Source organism: Marmota flaviventris, chromosome 19 (genome assembly GCF_047511675.1).
Source record: "Marmota flaviventris isolate mMarFla1 chromosome 19, mMarFla1.hap1, whole genome shotgun sequence".
In the NCBI taxonomy this organism is placed as follows: Eukaryota; Metazoa; Chordata; class Mammalia; order Rodentia; family Sciuridae; genus Marmota; species Marmota flaviventris.
In genome coordinates, this window is record NC_092516.1 from 22,008,318 (window position 1) to 22,027,240 (window position 18,923).

The following is an 18,923-nucleotide window of genomic DNA, read 5'->3' on the forward strand; positions in this document are numbered from 1 at the left end:
AATCTCTGCTGTGATGCATCTGACTTTTAAGATTCTACATATAAGTGAAATCATGCAGTATTTGTCTTTCTGTGCCTGGCTTATTTCATTTAGCATGATATCCCCTGGTTTCATGCTGTTTCAATGACAGAATCTTCTTCTCTTCTCCTCCTTCTCCTCTCTTCTCCTTCTCCTTCTCTGGGAATTGAACCTAGGGGTACTTAACCATTGAGCTACATCTCCAGTCCTTTTTATTGTATGTTTTGAGACAGGGTCTTGCTAAGTTACCTACAGCCTAAATTGCTGAGGCTGGTTTTGAACACACGATCCTCCTGCTTCAGCCTCCCGAGTTGCTAGGATTATGGGTATGTGCCACAACGTCTGGCTGGAATTTCCTTCTTTTTAAAGGCTAGATAGTATATTCATTATGCATACGTGTGTGTGTGTGTGTGTGTGTGTGTGTGGTGTGTGTGTGTGTGTGTGTGTCTGTCTGTCTGTCTATCTGTCTGTGTATAGTATGTATAATGCAATCATGTAAACTGCAAAATATATACATACACTTTTCTCCTCCTCCTCCTCCTTCTTTTTAGTCTTAGACCCCCTATTGAGTCTGTTGTTTGCATTCCAGTGTAAGCTTCAGTGTAGCCAGACTAGGGAAATCTCTTGCCTAGAGTTTTTTAACCCTTTTTTCCCTGGTTGGTAATAATCAGGTCAGGTTTGGATGTATAAAATTATGAAACATTATTTCCCATAACTTTTTTTAATATTTATTTTTTAGGTGTAGATGGACACAACACAATGCCTTTATTTTTATGTGGTGCTGAGGATCGAACCCGGGTCCCACCTGTGCTAGGCAAGTGCTCTACCACTGAGCCACAATCCCATCCCTATTTCCCATAACTATTTTTTTTTTTTTTTAAAGAGAGAGAGAGAGAGAGAGAGAGAGAGAGAGAGAGAGAGAGAGAGAGAATTTTTTAATATTTATTTTTAGTTTTTGGCGGACACAACATCTTTGTTTGTATGTGCTGCTGAGGATCGAACCGGGCCGCACGCATGCCAGGCGAGCACGCTACTGCTTGAGCCACATCCCCAGCCCCTCCCATAACTTTTTAAAAATATTTTTTAGTTGTCAATGGACCTTTATTTAATTTATTTATATGCGGTGCTGAGAATCGAACACAGCGCCTCACACATGCTAGCAAGCACTCTACCACTGGGCCAACCCCAATCCTTTCCCATTACTTTTGAGACTGAGAGTGTTAAGTATTTTTCCTCTCAGTGACAAACAGATTAAATTGTTGCTCCATAGGTAAATTGAGGGTAGGGTAGGGGCTTGGAATAAGTCTCCTGTTCATATGACTTTGGGTTGGGATCTCACTCAAAAATGAGGATACTATTTAACCTTTTGATAATTATTTTAAGTTAAGGGGAGACATTTACTAGCTAATTGTGCCCTTAAAATCTCTTCAGAAGTAGAATATTTGCCTGCTGCTTGGTCATTCATCATCCTTATAACTTGGGGTTCCTAAGATGTATTATCTTTTCTTTTTTAAAAATATTTTTTAGTTATACATGGACACAATATCTTTATTTTGTTTATTTATTTTATATGGTGCTGAGGATTTACCAGGGCTGTGGGATTTGGGTCCTCTCCCTCCAGAAGCTTAGTGTATGGGACTTGGGAAGATGGCTGCATGGGGGGGAGGGGTGTTTTGCCTTGGGGACAATTCTCTAGTCCAGTGTCACTTTTGTTTACGCTTGGTGGGCGGGCTTCTGGTTAGGCAGGCTTTTGCTCAAAGTTTCCACATTGAAACAGGGCCCAGGAGATTTATTAGAAGGTCTGGTGGGGCCATGAGCAGCAATAGCCTTTTTTAGGCCTATGGATGGCTGAGGCTAGGAGCTGATGCTTTTCTTTCTTCTGTTTGGCCTTGTCTTCCCTATTATTAAAGGTCTAGAAAGCAGTATATAGAAGTTGTTTCTGGGAAGCTTTGGTGCCCTTCTCTGTTTTAAGTTTTTATGGGTATTAAGTGTAGAACTGATGAAAAATTGGATGGGGGAAAGAGAGTACCAGCAGGAGTATGAAGGTCTAGGGTGATATATTTGATAATTGAGTGAAGGTAAAAGAAAGCTTGGAGGCAGAAAACCTCAGACAAACTTGCCGTTCTGTAATTTGAGACAATTTTTCCAATCTATAGTAGGTAATTTTTTAATTTTGGAGAATTTTTTGATCAAAGGTTTCATATTTGCACCATTAGTACAGATAATCTAATTTGTATTGTGGCCAGTTTGAGTGCTAAGGCTAATGAAGCATTAATTTTGAGGTCAGCTTGGGAGTAGAGGGTCTTAAAATGGGTTCAGAGACAACCTAGGGGGTATCTCTGGAAGCTGATTGTGTAGTTTTCAGCCTTGGAGAAGCTTGACTACAGAAGGTGACAACAGAGGGCAAGGTATACCTTACACTCTTTATGCCATCAATGTGCCAGTCCTGGACTGGACTTTCCCCACGAGGAGTTGGGAAAACATCTTTCCCTCAATCCAAGTGGTAAGGGACATGGTCCCAGTCATCCTAAGGGCAGAATTTCTGTTCAGCAGAGATGAAATGAATAATGAATGGGGTCTTATCTCTCCAAAGAGATGAGAAGATAAGAAGGTTGGTGGTGGGTATAGAAGCAAAATGGCAAGGTCCCTGATCCAGAGGTTTGTTGATCGTGCAAGGGAAGGGAAAGTTTGGGGGTGGGAAGTAGAAGTAGGCCTCCTTTAACATTAACAAAGGGTTTGGTACAGATCTCTTTACTGTCCATGGGGTATAAAGCCACACAAGTTTAGCAGGTGGTTGATATCTGGTATCTCTGTTGGCTGTTGAGGAGTCAGATTTTAGATTTAAAACCTTGGTGTAACACTAGGGAGTTGCTTTGAGTTCTCCCATTTTATGCATGATTTTTTCTTTTAATTTTTTATGTTTTGCAGAAAGTAGACAGTAGAGGGTGTGGAAGGCCTATGTTCTATGGGGTCAGGAAATGCAATCAGTTCAGGGACTTGGCCCTAGCTGCATGAGCTGTGGCTGGGGGTTTGTTCCCCCAACCTCAGAGATCCTTGGGGATGCTGGATACTTAACAGTCACTTCCCAGATCCCATCAATTGTTGGACTTAACTACAGGGAAAGAGGAAGTGTTCAGGGGGGACAGCGAAGGGTTAATTTTACCTTACTCTTGTTCAGGGAACTATTAGGACAAATAACACATGATGAAGGCAGGAAATGGGAAGCAAACCTAGGATCAGAAGCTTTTCTTTATTCAGTATTTAGTAGGAAGTCAGGTTCTAAGCTGACATGATGAAAATTTGGGCCTACTTTTTCTTCTATTAGTTGCAGTGTCTCTATTCTAGTGTCTAAGTCTTTGATCCACTTTGAGTTAATTTTTGTGCAGGGTGAGAGATAGATGTTCAATTTCATTTTACTGCATATGGATTTCCAGTTTTCCCTGCACTATTTGTTGACTAGACTATCTTTTCTCCAATGTATGTTTTTGACACCTTTGTCTAGTATGAGATAACCATATTTATGTGGGTTTGTCTCTGTGTCTTCTATTTTGTACCATTGGTCTACATATCTATTTTGGTACCAATACCATGCCATTTTTTTTTTAATTTTTTATTTATTTTTTAGTTTTTGGCGGACACAACATCTTTTGTTTGTATGTGGTGCTGAGGATTGAACCTGGGCCGCACCCATGCCAGGCGAGCGCGCTACCGCTTGAGCCACATCCCCAGCCCTGCCATGCCATTTTTGTTACTATTGCTCTGTAGTATAGTTTAAGGTCTGGTATTGTGATGCCTCCTGCTTCACTCTTCTTGCTGAGGATTGCTTTGGCTATTCTGGGTTTCTTATTTTTCCAAATGAATTCCAATGCTTTTTCTAGTTCCACGAAGAATGTCATTGGGCTTTTCATAGGGATTGCATTAAAACTGTATAATGTTTTTGGTAGTATGGCCATTTTAAGTATATTAATTCTGCCTATCCAAGAATATGTGAGATCTTTCCATCTTCTAAGGTCTTTTTCGATTTCTTTCTTTAGTGCTCTATAGTTTTCATTTTAAAGGGCTTTCACTTCTTTTGCTAGATTTATTCCCGAGTATTTTATTTTTTTAGGCTATTTTGAATGGGGTAGTTTTCCTAATTTCTCTTGCAGTGGATTCATCCCTTATATACAGAAATGCATTTGATTTATGGGTATTGATTTCATATCCTGCTACTTTGCTGAATTTATTTATTAGTTCTAGAAGTTTTCTGGTGGAATTTTTTGGATATTCTAAATATAGAATCATGTCATTGCAAATAGTGAAAGTTTGAATTCTTCTTTTCCTATGTGTATTCCTTTAATTTCTTTCGTCTGTCTGATTGCTCTAGCTAGAGTTTCAAGGACTATGTTGAATAGAAGTGGTGAAAGAGGACATTGCCATCTTGGTCTAGTTTTAGAGGGAATGCTTTAAATTTTTCTCTATTTAGAATGATGCTTGCCTTGGGTTTAGCATAGATAGCTTTTACAATGTTGAGGTATATCCCTAGTTTTTCTAGAGTTTTGAACATGAAGAGGTGCTGTATTTTGTAAAATACATTTTTTTTTGCATTTATTGTGATAATCATATGAATCTTGTCTTTAAGTCTATGGATGTGATGACTTATATATATTGATTTCTGTATGGTGAACCAACCTTTCATCCCTGGGATGAACCCCACTTGATTGTGGTGCACTATCTTTTTAATATGTTTTTATATGCGATTTGCCAGAATTTTATTGAGAGTTTTTGCATCTATGTTCATCAGGGATATTGGTCTGAATCTTTCTTTCTTTGATGTATCTTTGTCTGGTTTTGGAGTCTAGGTGATACTAGCCTCATAGGATGAGTTTGGTAGGGCTCCCTCCTTTTCTATTTCATGGAATAAATTGAGGAGTATTGGTATTAGTTCTTCTCTGAAGGTCTTGTAGAACTCTATCGAGAATTCATCTGGCTGGGTTTTTCTTGGTTGGTATGCTTTTGATGGTGTCTTCTATTTCCCTGCTTGAAATTGATCTGTTTAAATTGTGTATATCCTCTTGATTCTGTTTGGGTAGATCATTTGCCTCTAGAAATTTGTCAGTGTCTTTGAGATTTCTATTTTATTGGAGTATAAATTTTCAAAATAGTTTCTAATTATCTTCTGTATTTTAATAGTGTCTGTTGGGATATATCCTTTTTCATCACAAATTTTAGTAATTTGAGTTTTCTCTCTCCTCCTCTTCATTAGCAGAGAAGTTTAATGAGCAATCCCACTCCTAAGCATTTACTCAAGAAATTTTATTTCTTTTATTACTCAAGAGAAATAAAAGCAGATGTCTATGTGAAGACCTGTGTGCAAGTCTGCAGTGGCTATAGTATGAATTGTCCCAACCTAGAAACAGTTGCCAGTCCCCACAGACTATAAAATATTTAATTCTATTCAAATAACATTCTGGAAAAGACAAAACTATAGGGACAGAAAACAAATTAGTGGTTGCTAGGGTGATTGTAGGGAGAGGTTGATTATGATGGTGCATGAGGGAATGTTTTGGGGATGATGAAGTTCTTCTATATGTTGACTGTAGTGATGATTACATGACTTTAAATGTTTTTCAAAATTCGAAAACTATATAATAAAAAGGCTGGGTTTGTTGCATGTACATTATACACCAATAAACCTGACCTAAAAAATTTGTACTCCTATTGACTTCAGGATGAAGCTTAAATGCCTTTATTGGGTTATCAGTGAGGCCTTCCTCAATGGTGTGGGGCAGAGATCATTTTTTCTTTCTAGATCTAGAATGTATCCCAGTTTTAAATTGATGTGTGTGTGTGTGTGTGTGTGTGTGTCTGTATGTGTATGTGAAAATAAGTGAATGAATGAATAATTAAATGGAAAATTCTAGAGACGAATTCTCTATATTGACATTGAACATATTTAAAAATCTTTTTGCTGGTAGGTGGACATTATTTTTCACTATTGCAAAAAAATTCTGGGTAGCAATTGTTAATTTTAATCCAAACAGAATAATTCTTTTATTTAAATTTATTTTTTAGTTTTAGGTGGACACAATATCTTTATTTTATTTATGTGGTGCTGAGGATTGAACCCAGTGCCTCATGCATGCCAGGGCAAGTGCACCACCACCTGAGCCTCATCCCCAGCTCCCAGATTGATTCTTTATTTGTAAGACTGCCAACTTTGATTTTTTATCACCCCACTCAAAGACTCCCAATATATTGAAAGGATATCCTGTCTATTCTTCTAGGCTTTTATATCTGGATTTTCCAATCTAACTTCTTCTTTGTTGCCTTAATAATCTCTCTAGAATACCATTTGATACCCCAAATCCAAACCTCTGCAGATTCACTTCACAATGTACTTCTATAACTGGCAGCACATTCAAATAAGAATTTATCATGAATCATCATGAATCATATAGAAAAATCACATCCTCTCCAAAGGGTTTTCACCAGCAGGCATGATTTTTCTTTCTTTTTGTTTTAAAATGATTTCTCTTCACAGAAAAATCACACTCTGCTTTAGGTGGGAAGAGGTATGAAATACTGGATCCATCTCTTTCAGATTGGCTCCTACTTTGGGGCTTCCCTCTGCTCGGTGGACATGGACGGTGATGGAAACACCAACCTGGTCCTCATTGGGGCACCCCATTTCTATGAGCAGACCCGAGGGGGCCAGGTGTCCGTGTGTCCCTTGCCTAAGGGGGTGAGTGGCTGATGGGACCTGGGATGGATGGGGTCTGGGTGTGGGATGGAGAGGTTGTCTGCATTAAGGCCTAAACTGTTATTGTTTAGCAGAGGGCTCGGTGGCGGTGTGAGGCTGTTCTCCACGGTGAGCAGGGCCATCCCTGGGGCCGCTTTGGGGCAGCTCTGACAGTGCTGGGAGATGTGAATGGGGACAAGCTGACAGACGTGGCTATTGGAGCCCCAGGAGAACAGGAGAATCGGGGTGCTATTTACATTTTTCATGGAATATCAGTATTTGGCATCAGCTCCTCCCACAGCCAGGTAAGTCCAGGTCACTTACTGTCCTTATCATATCAGTAACCTCTTTGCTGAATCTATTCCCTTCTAATTCAAGAGTCTCCCTGTACTCCTTTTAGAACCTTCAAAAATAATAACACACACTTCACAAAAACCATAAAGGATTTCAATTTTAGATTAATTATTACTGTAATGATAGGAGGTGATTGGGTATGTCCTCACTCTTAAGTTTACAGATAAGGACATCCAGGCCCAGAAATAGTAAATAGCAATCTGGAAATATTGGGATGTAGGGATTCATGCCTTCTGAATCTCGGTCCTGGCAGGGTGACCAAGGGTCCTGGGTTTCCCAAATCCATCCCATTTTTAGCACTGTTTGGTGGGCTTCTTTCCAAAGGGCCCTGTGTTTGGTTTAATACTCTGCTATTAATATACACTGGAATTATTAATAATTTCTGAACACTGTATTTTTATTTACACTGGATCTTGAAATTAAGTAACCCATCCTGATGATTGTTCACCCTAAATCTGGGCCCCTACTATTGTTCCCTCTAGGATAGTTTTTTGTTTTGTATCACATGGGGCTTACTGTCTGGAGGGACCCTCACAGTCTTGCTCCACCTTACAAATGCCACTGTAGCTAGCTAAGGCCATCTGATCTTCTGGTATCTGCTCTTTAACTCTTTTTCAACTTCACATTTTTCTTTCTTTAGAAAATTGTTGTGGCTAGAAGGCTTAACATAGGATATACCCTCTTTACAGATTTTAAATCTACAGTGTAGTATTGTGATCCATTGGCATAATGTTGTACCCCAGATCTCTAGAGCTTATTCATCTGGTATAACCAGAATTTTGTACTCATTGATTAGCAGTTCTCTATTTCCCCTCCCCACCCACTATCTCTGGAAACCACTATTCTAGTCTTTGCTTTTATGATGTTGTGTATTTTAGATAACTTATATAAATGGAATTATTTGTCCTCTTGTGTATAGCTTATTTCACTTAGAATAATGTCTACTAGTTTCACTGCTATTGTCACAAATGACAGAATGTCCTTCTTTTTAAAGGCTGAATTATATTTGTGTATGTATTACCACGTTTTTTTTTTTTTTTTTTTTTTTTTGGTAATTCATCATCTTTCAATGGGCATTTAGATTGTTCCTACTTCTTGGCTCTTGTGAATAGTAATGCAATGAATGTGGATATAGTTACCAGTATCTCTTTAAGGTCCTTATTTCAATACTTTTGGATAAATATCCAAAAATGAGATTACTAAATCATATGATAATTCTATTTTTAAAATTTATATTATTAGTAGTCTTTTTTGCTATTGAGTTGTAGTAGATCTTTATATATTTTGGGGATTAACTCATGATCAGATAAATGGTTTGCACATATTTTCTCCACCTTTTCATTCTGTTGTTTTCTTTGCTATGTAGAAATTTTAGTTTGATAGTCTCATTTAATTATTTTTATTTTTATTGCTTGTGCTTTTTCTTGTTATATCCAATGAAATTGCTACCTAGACAAATGTCAAGAATCTTTCCCCTGTTTTCTTGTAGGAATTTTACATTTTCAGGTCTTATGTTTGTCTTTAATCCATTTTGAGTTTTTTTTTTTTTTGTGCATGGTATAAGATGAGGGTCCAATTGCATTCTTTTTTTTTTTTTTTTTGGTACTAGGGAGTGAACTCAAGGATACCTGACCACTGAACCATATCCCCAGTCCTTTTCTGTATTTTATTTAGAGACAGGATCTCACTGAATTGCTCAGCTCCTTGCTGTTGCTGAGGCTGGCTTTGAACTTGTGATCCGCCTGCTGCAGTCTCCTGAGTCACTGGGATTAAAGGTGTGCTCCACCGCTTCTGGCTCCGATTGCATTCTTTTGCAAGTAAATAGGCAGTTTTTCCAACACCATCTGTTAGCGAGGCTATCTTTTCCCTATTCTGTATTTTTTGTGTTCTTTTGGAAGATCAGTTTACCCTATATGCAAGGGTTTATTTCTGGGCTTTATATTGTGTTCCATTGGTCTCTATTTCTGTCTTTATACCAGTACCATGCTATTTTAATTACTATAGCTTTGTAATATAGTTTTTACCTCTTGAAGTGCTGGAGATGGAACCCAAGGGTGCCCTACCACTGAGGACATCTTCAGCCTTTTTTATTTTTTGAGACAGGGTCTTGCTAACTTTCTCAGCTTACTGAGTTTCTATTATTGGTGTGCGCTCCTGTGACCAGCTCTGTAATATAGTTTTAAATTAAGAAGTGTAAAACCTCTAGTTTTGTTCTTCTTTCTTAAAACTGATTAGGTTATTTGTGGTCCAAAGACCATAGATTTTAGTTTTTTTTTCTTTTATTTGTAAAAAACACCATTGGGATTTTGATAGGGATTGCATTGACTCTGAGGATTACTTTGGATAGTATTGATACTTTAACAGTATTAAGCCTTCCAATTTAAAACGGAATGTCTTTCCATTCTGATTTTGTCTTTTAAATTTTGTTAGCAATGTTTTGTAGTTTTTGGTGTATGAGACCTTCAATTCCTTAGTTATATTTAGCTTTATTCCTAAATTATTTTTCCATGCTATTATAAAAAGAATTGTTAACCAGGTATGGTGGTGTATACATGTAATCCCAGTGATTTGGGAAGCTGAGGCAGGAGGATCACAAATTTAAGGCCAGCCTAGGCAACTTAGCAAGGCCCTAAGCAACCTAGTGAGATCCTGTTTAAAAAAAAAAAAAAAGGTGGGGGTGCTGGAAATGTAGCACAGGGCACTCCTGGGTTTCATTCCCAGTTACCCTCCATGTATATAAATAAGAAAAAATAAAAGGTATTATTTTTCATATTTCTTTTTGATATCACATTATTAGTGTGTAGAAGCACAGTGGATTTTTTAATTTAAGTTTTATTTTTAATTGTCACATATTTATAGGATACAACTTGATATCTGTATCTCTATGTATACATTGTACAATGATTATGTCAAATGAATTAACATCCTTATCACTGCAAACACTTACTTTTTAAGCATAAGAACATTTAAAACCCATTATTCTTGTAGTTTGAAATATACAATACACTATTTATTATTGTACCCTGTGAATAGCATCTCCCCATTCCCCAGGTCTCCTTCCCCAAGCTTCTGGCAATCCCTATTCTATGCTTCATTCACATAAGTTCAGCTTTTTTGTAGATTTCACATTAAGTGAGATTGTACAGTGTTTGTTTTTCTGTGCATGGCCTATTTCACTTAAAATAATGTCCTCCAGGTCTATCCATGTTGTTGCAAATGATAGAATTTCCTTCATTCTAAAGGCTGAATAGTATATAGGTCTATATAATCAATATTTTCATTATCTGTTCATCTGTCCATAGACACTTAGATTGATTCTATATGGTGGCTATTCTGAGTGACGCTGTAGTGCCTATGGGAGTACAGATATCTCTTCACCAGACTGGTTTCCTCTGGATACACACCATAAGTGGGATTGCTGGATCATCTAATAGTTGTATTTTTAATTTTTTGAGGAAACTTCATACTGTTCTCCATAATGGCTACAGTAATTTACGTGGCCACCAAGAGTTCTGCTAGGGTTCTACTTTTTCCACCTCCTTGCGAACACTTGCTACTTTCTGTCATTTCAATAATAGTAATTCCAACAGAAGTGAGGTAATAATAATCTGATTGTGGTTTTGATTTTCATTTCCCTGATGATTAATGAAGTTGAATATTTTTTTTCATGTACTTCTGGGCATTTGTATGTTATCTTTTGGGAAATATCTGTTCAAGTCCTTTGCTCAATTTTTAATTGGGTTGTGTTCTTGCTATTGAGTTGTTTGCTTTCCTTTCATGCTTTGGATATTAATACTGTATTAGATGTATAGTTTGCAAATACTTTCTCTCAGTGCAAAGGTTGTTTTTTCACCTTGTTTAAAAAGTTTTTTAATCACAAGTGAAGGATTTTCTTCTTTTTAATAGCTGAATAGTGTGTAATTACTTTACATTTTCTTTGTCATACATCAGTTGATGTACTCGTGGTTGCTTATCTTGGATATTGTGAATGGTATTGCAAAGAACACGAGAACATAGATAGTTCTTTGTCCTACTGACTTCATTTCCTCTAGATATGTATACGGTGTCGCCGGATCATATGGTGATTCTATTTTTAGTGTCCTGAGGAACTTTCATACTATTTTCCCATAATAGTTGCATTAATTTAAAATCCCATTAATAGTGCGTAAGGGTTTCCTTTTTTTTTTTTCATCTTTACCATTATTATTTTTTGTCTTTTTGATAATAGCCATTCTATCTGGAGTGAAATGATATTTCTTTGTGTTTTTAAATTTTTTTCCCCTGAGGATTATTTACATTGAGCAGTTCCCCTCATATATCCGTTGGCATTTTTTCATATACCTTGTTTTTAATTTTTTTCTGTCCTCTAATTGTTCTTTTTTTAAAATACTTTTTTAGTTGTTGATGGATATTTATTTATTTATTTATATGTGGTGCAGAGAATTGAATCCAGTGCCTCATACATGATAGGCAAGTGTTCTACCACTAAGCTACAGACCCAGCCCCTCATACCTTCTTTGAAGAATGTCTATTTAGGTCTGCTATGGTTTGGAGACCATCTGACTGTGTTCCACAGTGAGTTATGTGCTGGAAAGTTGATCTCCAGTGTAGCAGTGTTGAGGTGGTAGAAACTTTAAGAGGTGGGGCCTAGTGGAAGATAATTAGTTCATGGGGGCATCACCATCCTCAGGAAGGATTAATGCTTGTCTGGAAAAGTGGATTAGTTCCTGTAATAATGGAGTGTTATAAAGTGCAATTGGTTTCCTTGGCTTTTTCTTTTGCTTCCTGACTCATCATGCGATCTCTCCCTCTCCCATTGGCTCCTCTCATGAGGCCAACTTGCCATGTTTTGATGTAGCCAGAAGGCCCTCACCAGAGCCAGGCAGATGCTGGCATCGTGCTCTTAAATCTCCAAATCTGTAAACCAAATAAACCTATTTTTTGTATAATTTATCAGCCTTGGGTATTTTGTTATAGCAACATAAAAGAGATGAGGAAGGTCCTTTTGCCAATTTTTAAATGGTGTTGCAAAGAACATGAGAACATAGATAGTTTTTTGTCATTCTGACTTCATTTCCTCTAGATATGTACACAGGGGGTTGCCGGATCATATGGTGATTCTATTTTTAGTGTTTTAAGGAACTTTCATTCTATTTTCCCATAATAATTGCATTAATTTAAATTCCCACTAATAGTGTGTAAGGGTTTTCTTTTTTTTTTGTGCATCCTTACCATTATTATTTTTTGTCTTTTTGGTAATAGCCATTCTATCTGGAGTGAAATGATATTTCTTTGTGTTTTTAAAATTTCCTCCCCCTGAGGATTATTTACATTGAGCAGTTCCCTCCATATACCTGTTGGCATTTTTTAATATACATTCTTTTTTATTTAAAAAATTGAGTTATTTGTTTTCTTGCTATCAAGTTGTTTGAATTCCTTATATATTTTGGATATTAACCCCTTACCAGATGTTGGTTTGAAAATAATTTCTCCCATCCTGCAGGTTGTCTTTTCACTCTGTTGATTGTGTCCTGTGCTAGGCAGAATGCTTTTGGTTTAAAATCCCATCTGTCTATTAGTGCTTTTGTTGCCTGTGCTTTTGGGAGCATATTTAAAAAAATCATGGCCCAGACTAATGTGGTGCTTTCCCCCATGTTTTCTTCTAGTAGTTCTATATCTTATGTTTAAATCTTTAATACATTGAGTTGATTTTTTCATGTATGTCAGATAAGGTTCTAATTTCATTCTTTTGCATTGTTTGCCAAAACCAACTGATTGTAAATATGTGTATTAATTTCTAGGTTCTTTGTCGTTTTTGGATTCTCTAGTTGTGTTCAGTTACTTCCTGTGCTCTGAGATTAGATGTCTATGCTCCGGGATCTGGAGAGACCACTGGCTAGACTCTGCAGCAGATGGGGTTGCTGCCTGAGCTCTGTGATAATTTCTGATCAGGCAGAATAAAGATTGTCTTCCTGGACTGGGCAATTGGATTGTTTGGATTAATATAAATGGATTGATACACTATAGAAGTATTTGTAGTCAGGCAGGGACCCATGGTGTCTCTAGGATTAGGTGAAGTCTCTGGAATTGCTGTTCATCTGTATGAGATGGGCAGAGCCACAGTCTTGCTCCACAGATATATGTGGACTTGGGCTTGCCTCCTGGCCTAGGGTAGGCTTAAAGCAGAGAATGAGGTTTAGTAGAATACATATTGCCCAGCCTGGGGTTGGCAAGGCCAGATGCTCCCTCTGCTGGTAATCACCAACCTGCAGTTACTTCCTAGTCTGGGGAAGACTTGATGAGAGCGCTCAGGCTGTGTGAGGAAGCTGGCCAGGGGTTGAAGTGTAGAAGACCTGTGGACTGTGTGTTTTGCAGTACAAGGCTGCTGGCTAGTTTTTCTAGTGTGGCCTCTCAGTTGGCCAGAAGGTAGAGATCTGCATACTGGCTGCTATGAGCCCACCCACATTCTTTGTTTCTGTTTCCCTTAGGATGAGCCTTCTATAGAAGGGTCCCAGAATGGTGGGAAATCTGAATACCTATCTTCAACACTTTTACCACTGTAGAAACTTTGGGCCTCTGGGAATTCTCTGTGTGGCTTGGGGTGGTCAAAGAGAACCATTCCTCTTATCTTTTCAGTTTTCAGTTGTGACTTTTCAGAGTTCTCTGGTTCAGTGGGGGTGTCTCAGCCTCATTCCTGAGTTCTGGAGTATTCATGACAGTATTCTTGCCTGTGAAGAGTTGCTGATTGGATTTCTGTGGTGGGAATGGTGAAGTTGAAGAACTCCTATTCCACCATGTTGTTGGTGTCACTGACCTTATTTTTTGTTGCATTGGAACTCAGTCTACTTTGACTCCAAGTGCTTCAGCATGTATATTATTAATTAAAATTAAACGTTTGTTCACAGTTATTTTAAAAATGAAACTTTCAGACAGGAAATGAACAAATCTTTATTCAGTGAATTTTGACAAACTCTTATCATGATACAAAATATTATTACTAACCCAAAAGAGAAAGTTCTATTTCTCTCTTTATGGAAAAGTTCTTTTTCTTTCTTCATGGAAAATTTAAAATTATAATTATTAACACATATTAATTGTACAAGTTTATGGGTTTCATTGTGATATTTCCATTCATGCACATATTGTTCTTTGATAACGATCACCCTCCCTTCTACCATCTATTAACAGAACCCCTCCCCTCTTTTCCCAGGAACAACCAAGGTTCTGATTATTTTCTAACATAGATTAGTTTTACCAATTTTATAACTTCATATGAATGGATTAATACACTATGGAATAATACACTACATAGGCCCAAGTATATTTTATAAGCTTGTTAGGTGCAGCCAGGGATGAGAACCATTGCCTTACTAACTTCTCACTGCATGGAGAAGCCTCTTTCCACAATTGTACAATATTTAAACATTTTTTTTCCTTCCTTCTTCCTTCTTTTTTTGTTTTTACTTTGTTATAGTACTGGAGATTGAACCCAGGACCTTGCACATGCTAGGCAGACATTCTGTCTCTGAGCTATACACCCAGCCCTTTTTTATTTTATTTTGAGATAGTGTCTTGCTAAGTTGCCCAGGGTGGCCTCAAACTTGTGATCCTCCTGCCTCAGCCTCCTGGGTAGCTGGGATCACAGGCCTGTGCCACTGAATCTGGCAATAATGCTTCTTTTCATTGGTGCCTGTTGTTTCTCTACATAAATAGGATTTGAAGGTTTTGGTTTTTAAAAATTTTTAGTATAAAAGATTTATATGCTTGTCATGCAAATATATAATTCTAAAATAAACAGTGAAAGCGCTAGTTCCCTCACTGTACTCTCCATAACACCCTTCCAAAGAAAACGAGGCTTAGAGGAGGGTACCTTATTTTTTTAATTGATTTAAAAAAATGACAGTGGAATGCATTACAATTCTTATTACATGTATACAGCACATTTTTTCATATCTATGGTTGTATATAAAGTATGTTGACACCAATTTGTGTCTTCATATATGTACTTTGGATGATAATGTCTATCACATTCCACCATCCTTGCTAATCCCCTGCCCTCTTCCTTTCCCTCCTACCCCTCTGCCCTATCTAGAATTCATCTATTCCTTCCATGTTCCCTCTCCCTACCCCACTGAGTCAGCCTCCTTATATCAGAGAAAGCATTCCACATTTGTTGAGAGGAGGGTACTTTAAATGCCTGTGCGTGCACACACACACACACACACACACACACTTTTGGATTAAGAGCAAAACCAAAAAGAGTTCTACTATTTTGTTATTCTTCTATTTAAATTTTTTACTTCTTTTTCCCTAGTGATTGAAATTGGAAATGGTCAGTGTTCAGACAAGCAAACATGCTGTGGATCTCCAAACTGCCTTTTTATACATCAGTTCAAAACAAAGCATCCTCCCAACAGAATAGTATATATAGTTCTCAAAAAAATGTGAGGTATAAACTATACACTAAACACACAAATCTTGAAGATGACTTTTTGTATATTAGTAAACCCAAGTAACCACCACCTAGATTAATATGTCAAAAATTTCTAGCATCTTATGTTTCCTCATCCTTCTTTGCAGCTGAAAAAAATCAGTTTTTTTCTTTTGTGGTGCTGGGAATCAACCTCTGCCTTTGCACTTGGTAAGCCCATGCTTTATCAATGAGCTACATACATTCCCAGCCCTGACAAAAATCACTTAAAAAATGTGGTAAAATATGACATAATATTTACTATCTTAATCATTTTAAGTGCACAATTCACTGGCATTAAGTACATAATAAAATCATTAAAAAATTTAAAAAGTTTATTGTTTAGTTTTTAAAATATTATTCTTGTAAACAGATTGAAAAGTAAAAATAGGCTTATCACAAAAACCAGTTTCCATACACATTATGATTTCTGCTGTATTCCCCTCTGAAGACACCTATTTCAGTTCCTCCAATTATTTTCTTTAAAAATTTTTTTTTTAGTTGTAGATGGACACAATACCCTTACTTTAATTTATTTTATGTGGTGCTGAGGATCAAACCCAGTGCCTCACACTTGCCAGGTGTGCACTCTACACTGAGCTACAACCCCAGCCCCTTTCCAATTATTTTCTATATGTCTAAATAACATAATTTTTCCTACTTCTTTTTAAACACGTTTAAATTAATAGACTCAAAATATTTGCACATATTTATGAGGTATGGTACAATAATTTGATACATGTATACAATGTGTAATAATCAAATCAGAGCAATTAGCATTTCTGTACACAATGTGTAATAATCAAATCAGAGCAATTAGCATTTCTGTATACAATGTGTAATAATCAAATCAGAGCAATTAGCATTTCTGTCTCCTCCAACTTGATCAATTCTATGTGTCGGGAACCTTCAGACTCTTCTTGTTATTTTGAAGTTTATCATAAATTATTGTAGACTATAATTACTCCACTATGCTATAGAATACCAAAACTAATTCCTTCTATCTAACTGTATTTTGGTAGCCACTACCTAACCTCTGTCTCTTTCCCTTTCCCCATTCTTTCTCAGTTTCTAGTGACCACTATTCCACTCTTTTCTATGCAATCATTTTTTTTTTTTTAGCTTCGTCAAATGAATGAGAGCATGAAGTATTTGTCTTTCTGGGCCTGGATTGTTTTACTTAACACAGGATCCTCCTTGTTTGATCCACATTGCCACAAACAATAGGATTTCATTCTTTTTATGGATGACTAATATTCCATTGCACATTAAAAATGAACAAATGAGCTTAAAGAGATATTTTTCAAAATAAGACCTACAAATGATTGATATATGAAAAGTATTAAATATCACTAATCATAAGGGAAATGCAAATTAAAACCATAATGAGATAGCATTAACCCCCAGTTAGAATGGCTACTATAAAAAAATAAAAACAAATACTGGTGAGGATGTCAATAAAAGGCAACTCTCATCTACTGTTTATGGGAATGTAAATTAGTATATTCACTCTGGAAAATGGTATAGAGTTTCCTCAAAAAGTTAGACATAGAATTACCATATAATCCATTGACCTCACTACTGTATATATATCCAAAGGAAATGAAATCATTTTATTGACAAGATACCTGCATTCTCACGTTAATTGCAATACTATTTACAATAGCTAAGATATGGAGTCATCTATGCATGAATGCATAAAGAACAGTTTCCTAGCTGGGCGTGGTGGCACACTCCTGTATCCCAGTAGCTCAGGAGGCTGAGGCAGGATTATTTCGAGTTCAAAGCCAGCCTCAGTGATTTAGTAAGACGCTAAGCAACTTAGTGAGACCCTGTCTCTGAATAAAATACAAAATAGGGGCTGGGGATGGATGTTGCTCAGTGGTCGAGTGTCCCTGAGATCAATTATCATACCCCCCACTCCAAAAATGTTTCCTATTTCTTGATTTTTGTTTTAACATAGATTTCCTAGTATGAAAAGTGAAGATTGTGTTCTCTTTTGGTTTCCCTCTTGCCACACCTGAACACATTCTCTACCCTCTTCCCTCCTTGCAATTATATGATAATTTTGATTAGATTAATATTCAGTGTTTGCATTATTCTGACCATGTAAGTGAGATTCAAAGGGGCGCAAAATATACTTTTGCTTCTTTCCTATAAAACTTCTTGTTTTCTCTAGAAAGCCCAGGTAATTAATGGGAATTTTGGGTATCATCTTGAGGTTGTGGTTTAAAGGTAAATAATTCCTTGATAAGTTTGAATTGCCCTAATTCCCTGAAAATGTGTGGGGGATGAGAGTTAAGTACAGCCTGGAGAATCTCTACTTGTACCTTCCTCCTCCCTTTCTCATCTATTTTTTTACCCGCAGCGGATTACAGGCTCCCAGCTTTCCCCCCAGCTCCAGTATTTTGGTCAGTCACTGAGTGGCGGTCAGGACCTCACAATGGATGGATTGGCGGACCTGGCTGTAGGGGCCCAGGGACACATACTGCTGCTCAGGTGAGAATTTGGTGCACTCTACTCTTGAAGAAGTTTCCTTGCTGTATGAAGTTTTCTGATGGTCCTTTGGTGTCCCTGTAGATCCCAGCCAGTGCTAAGAGTTGTGGTGACCATGGAGTTCACACCCAAGGAAGTAGCAAGGGATGTATTTGAGTGTCATGAACAGGTGGTGACAAGCAAGGCTGCTGGGGAGGTCAGAGTCTGCCTCCTTGTCCGCAAGAGCACACGGGATCGGCTAAACGACGGTGAGGCTTGGTGGGTAGGTCTCAAGAGATTAAATGACTAGGGGCATAGATAGGTGGCTCATTTCAGTCTGCCCAGCCTCTAGTAATCCAGAGGAAAGTTATGATGGGCTCTGATAGACTTTTCCAAGCCGGGTGAGAAGCCCAGCAAAACTCACCAGAGAAGCGAACATGTATAACCCCCTTACACTCTTCATTCTCCAGAGAACTAAGGGCCCCATTCCTGTGAACAGATTAGGTTCATTTTTCTTAAACTGTGAGAGAACTCATTTGATGAAATAGAATTGATGTAGCAACTCATTGGTGACCTGAAATCTCCCCTTGTCATTATTCTCAAAGAATAGAATTGTGCCTCTGGTCGGGGAAGAGTAATGACAGTACTTGAAAGAAGTGAGAGGAGGAGAAAAAAAAAATCATCTTTCTAGCAGCAGTCTTACTGGCTTGAGGAGATAATAAACAGAGATTGGGGCAGTCAACATGGATTGAAATTGAAAGAAAAGTTTTGGAGAATAAGGAGTTATGTAAAAGGCACCCCAAAATCTACACAGAAATTTCTCTTAAGTCATTGGCTGACTCATAAGCCACAAGTGTCCAGGACAATACTCCAGGCAATCTAGTA

The 18,923-nt window shown here is 37.4% G+C and overlaps 1 protein-coding gene across 2 annotated transcripts in view; it reads left to right on the forward strand.

Moving 5' to 3' along the window:
- Itgam (integrin subunit alpha M) overlaps window positions 1–18,923 on the forward strand; it is a 45,890-nt gene that overhangs the window by 18,821 nt on the left and 8,146 nt on the right. The window contains exons 13-16 of one of the 2 annotated variants that reach the window (XM_027948437.2): window positions 6,602–6,742; window positions 6,832–7,044; window positions 17,932–18,062; window positions 18,144–18,307. In XM_027948437.2, the coding sequence (XP_027804238.2) occupies window positions 6,602–6,742; window positions 6,832–7,044; window positions 17,932–18,062; window positions 18,144–18,307 (649 nt within the window). The remainder of the gene's footprint in view (window positions 1–6,601; window positions 6,743–6,831; window positions 7,045–17,931; window positions 18,063–18,143; window positions 18,308–18,923) is intronic. The other variant, XM_027948438.2, reaches the window with a different exon arrangement.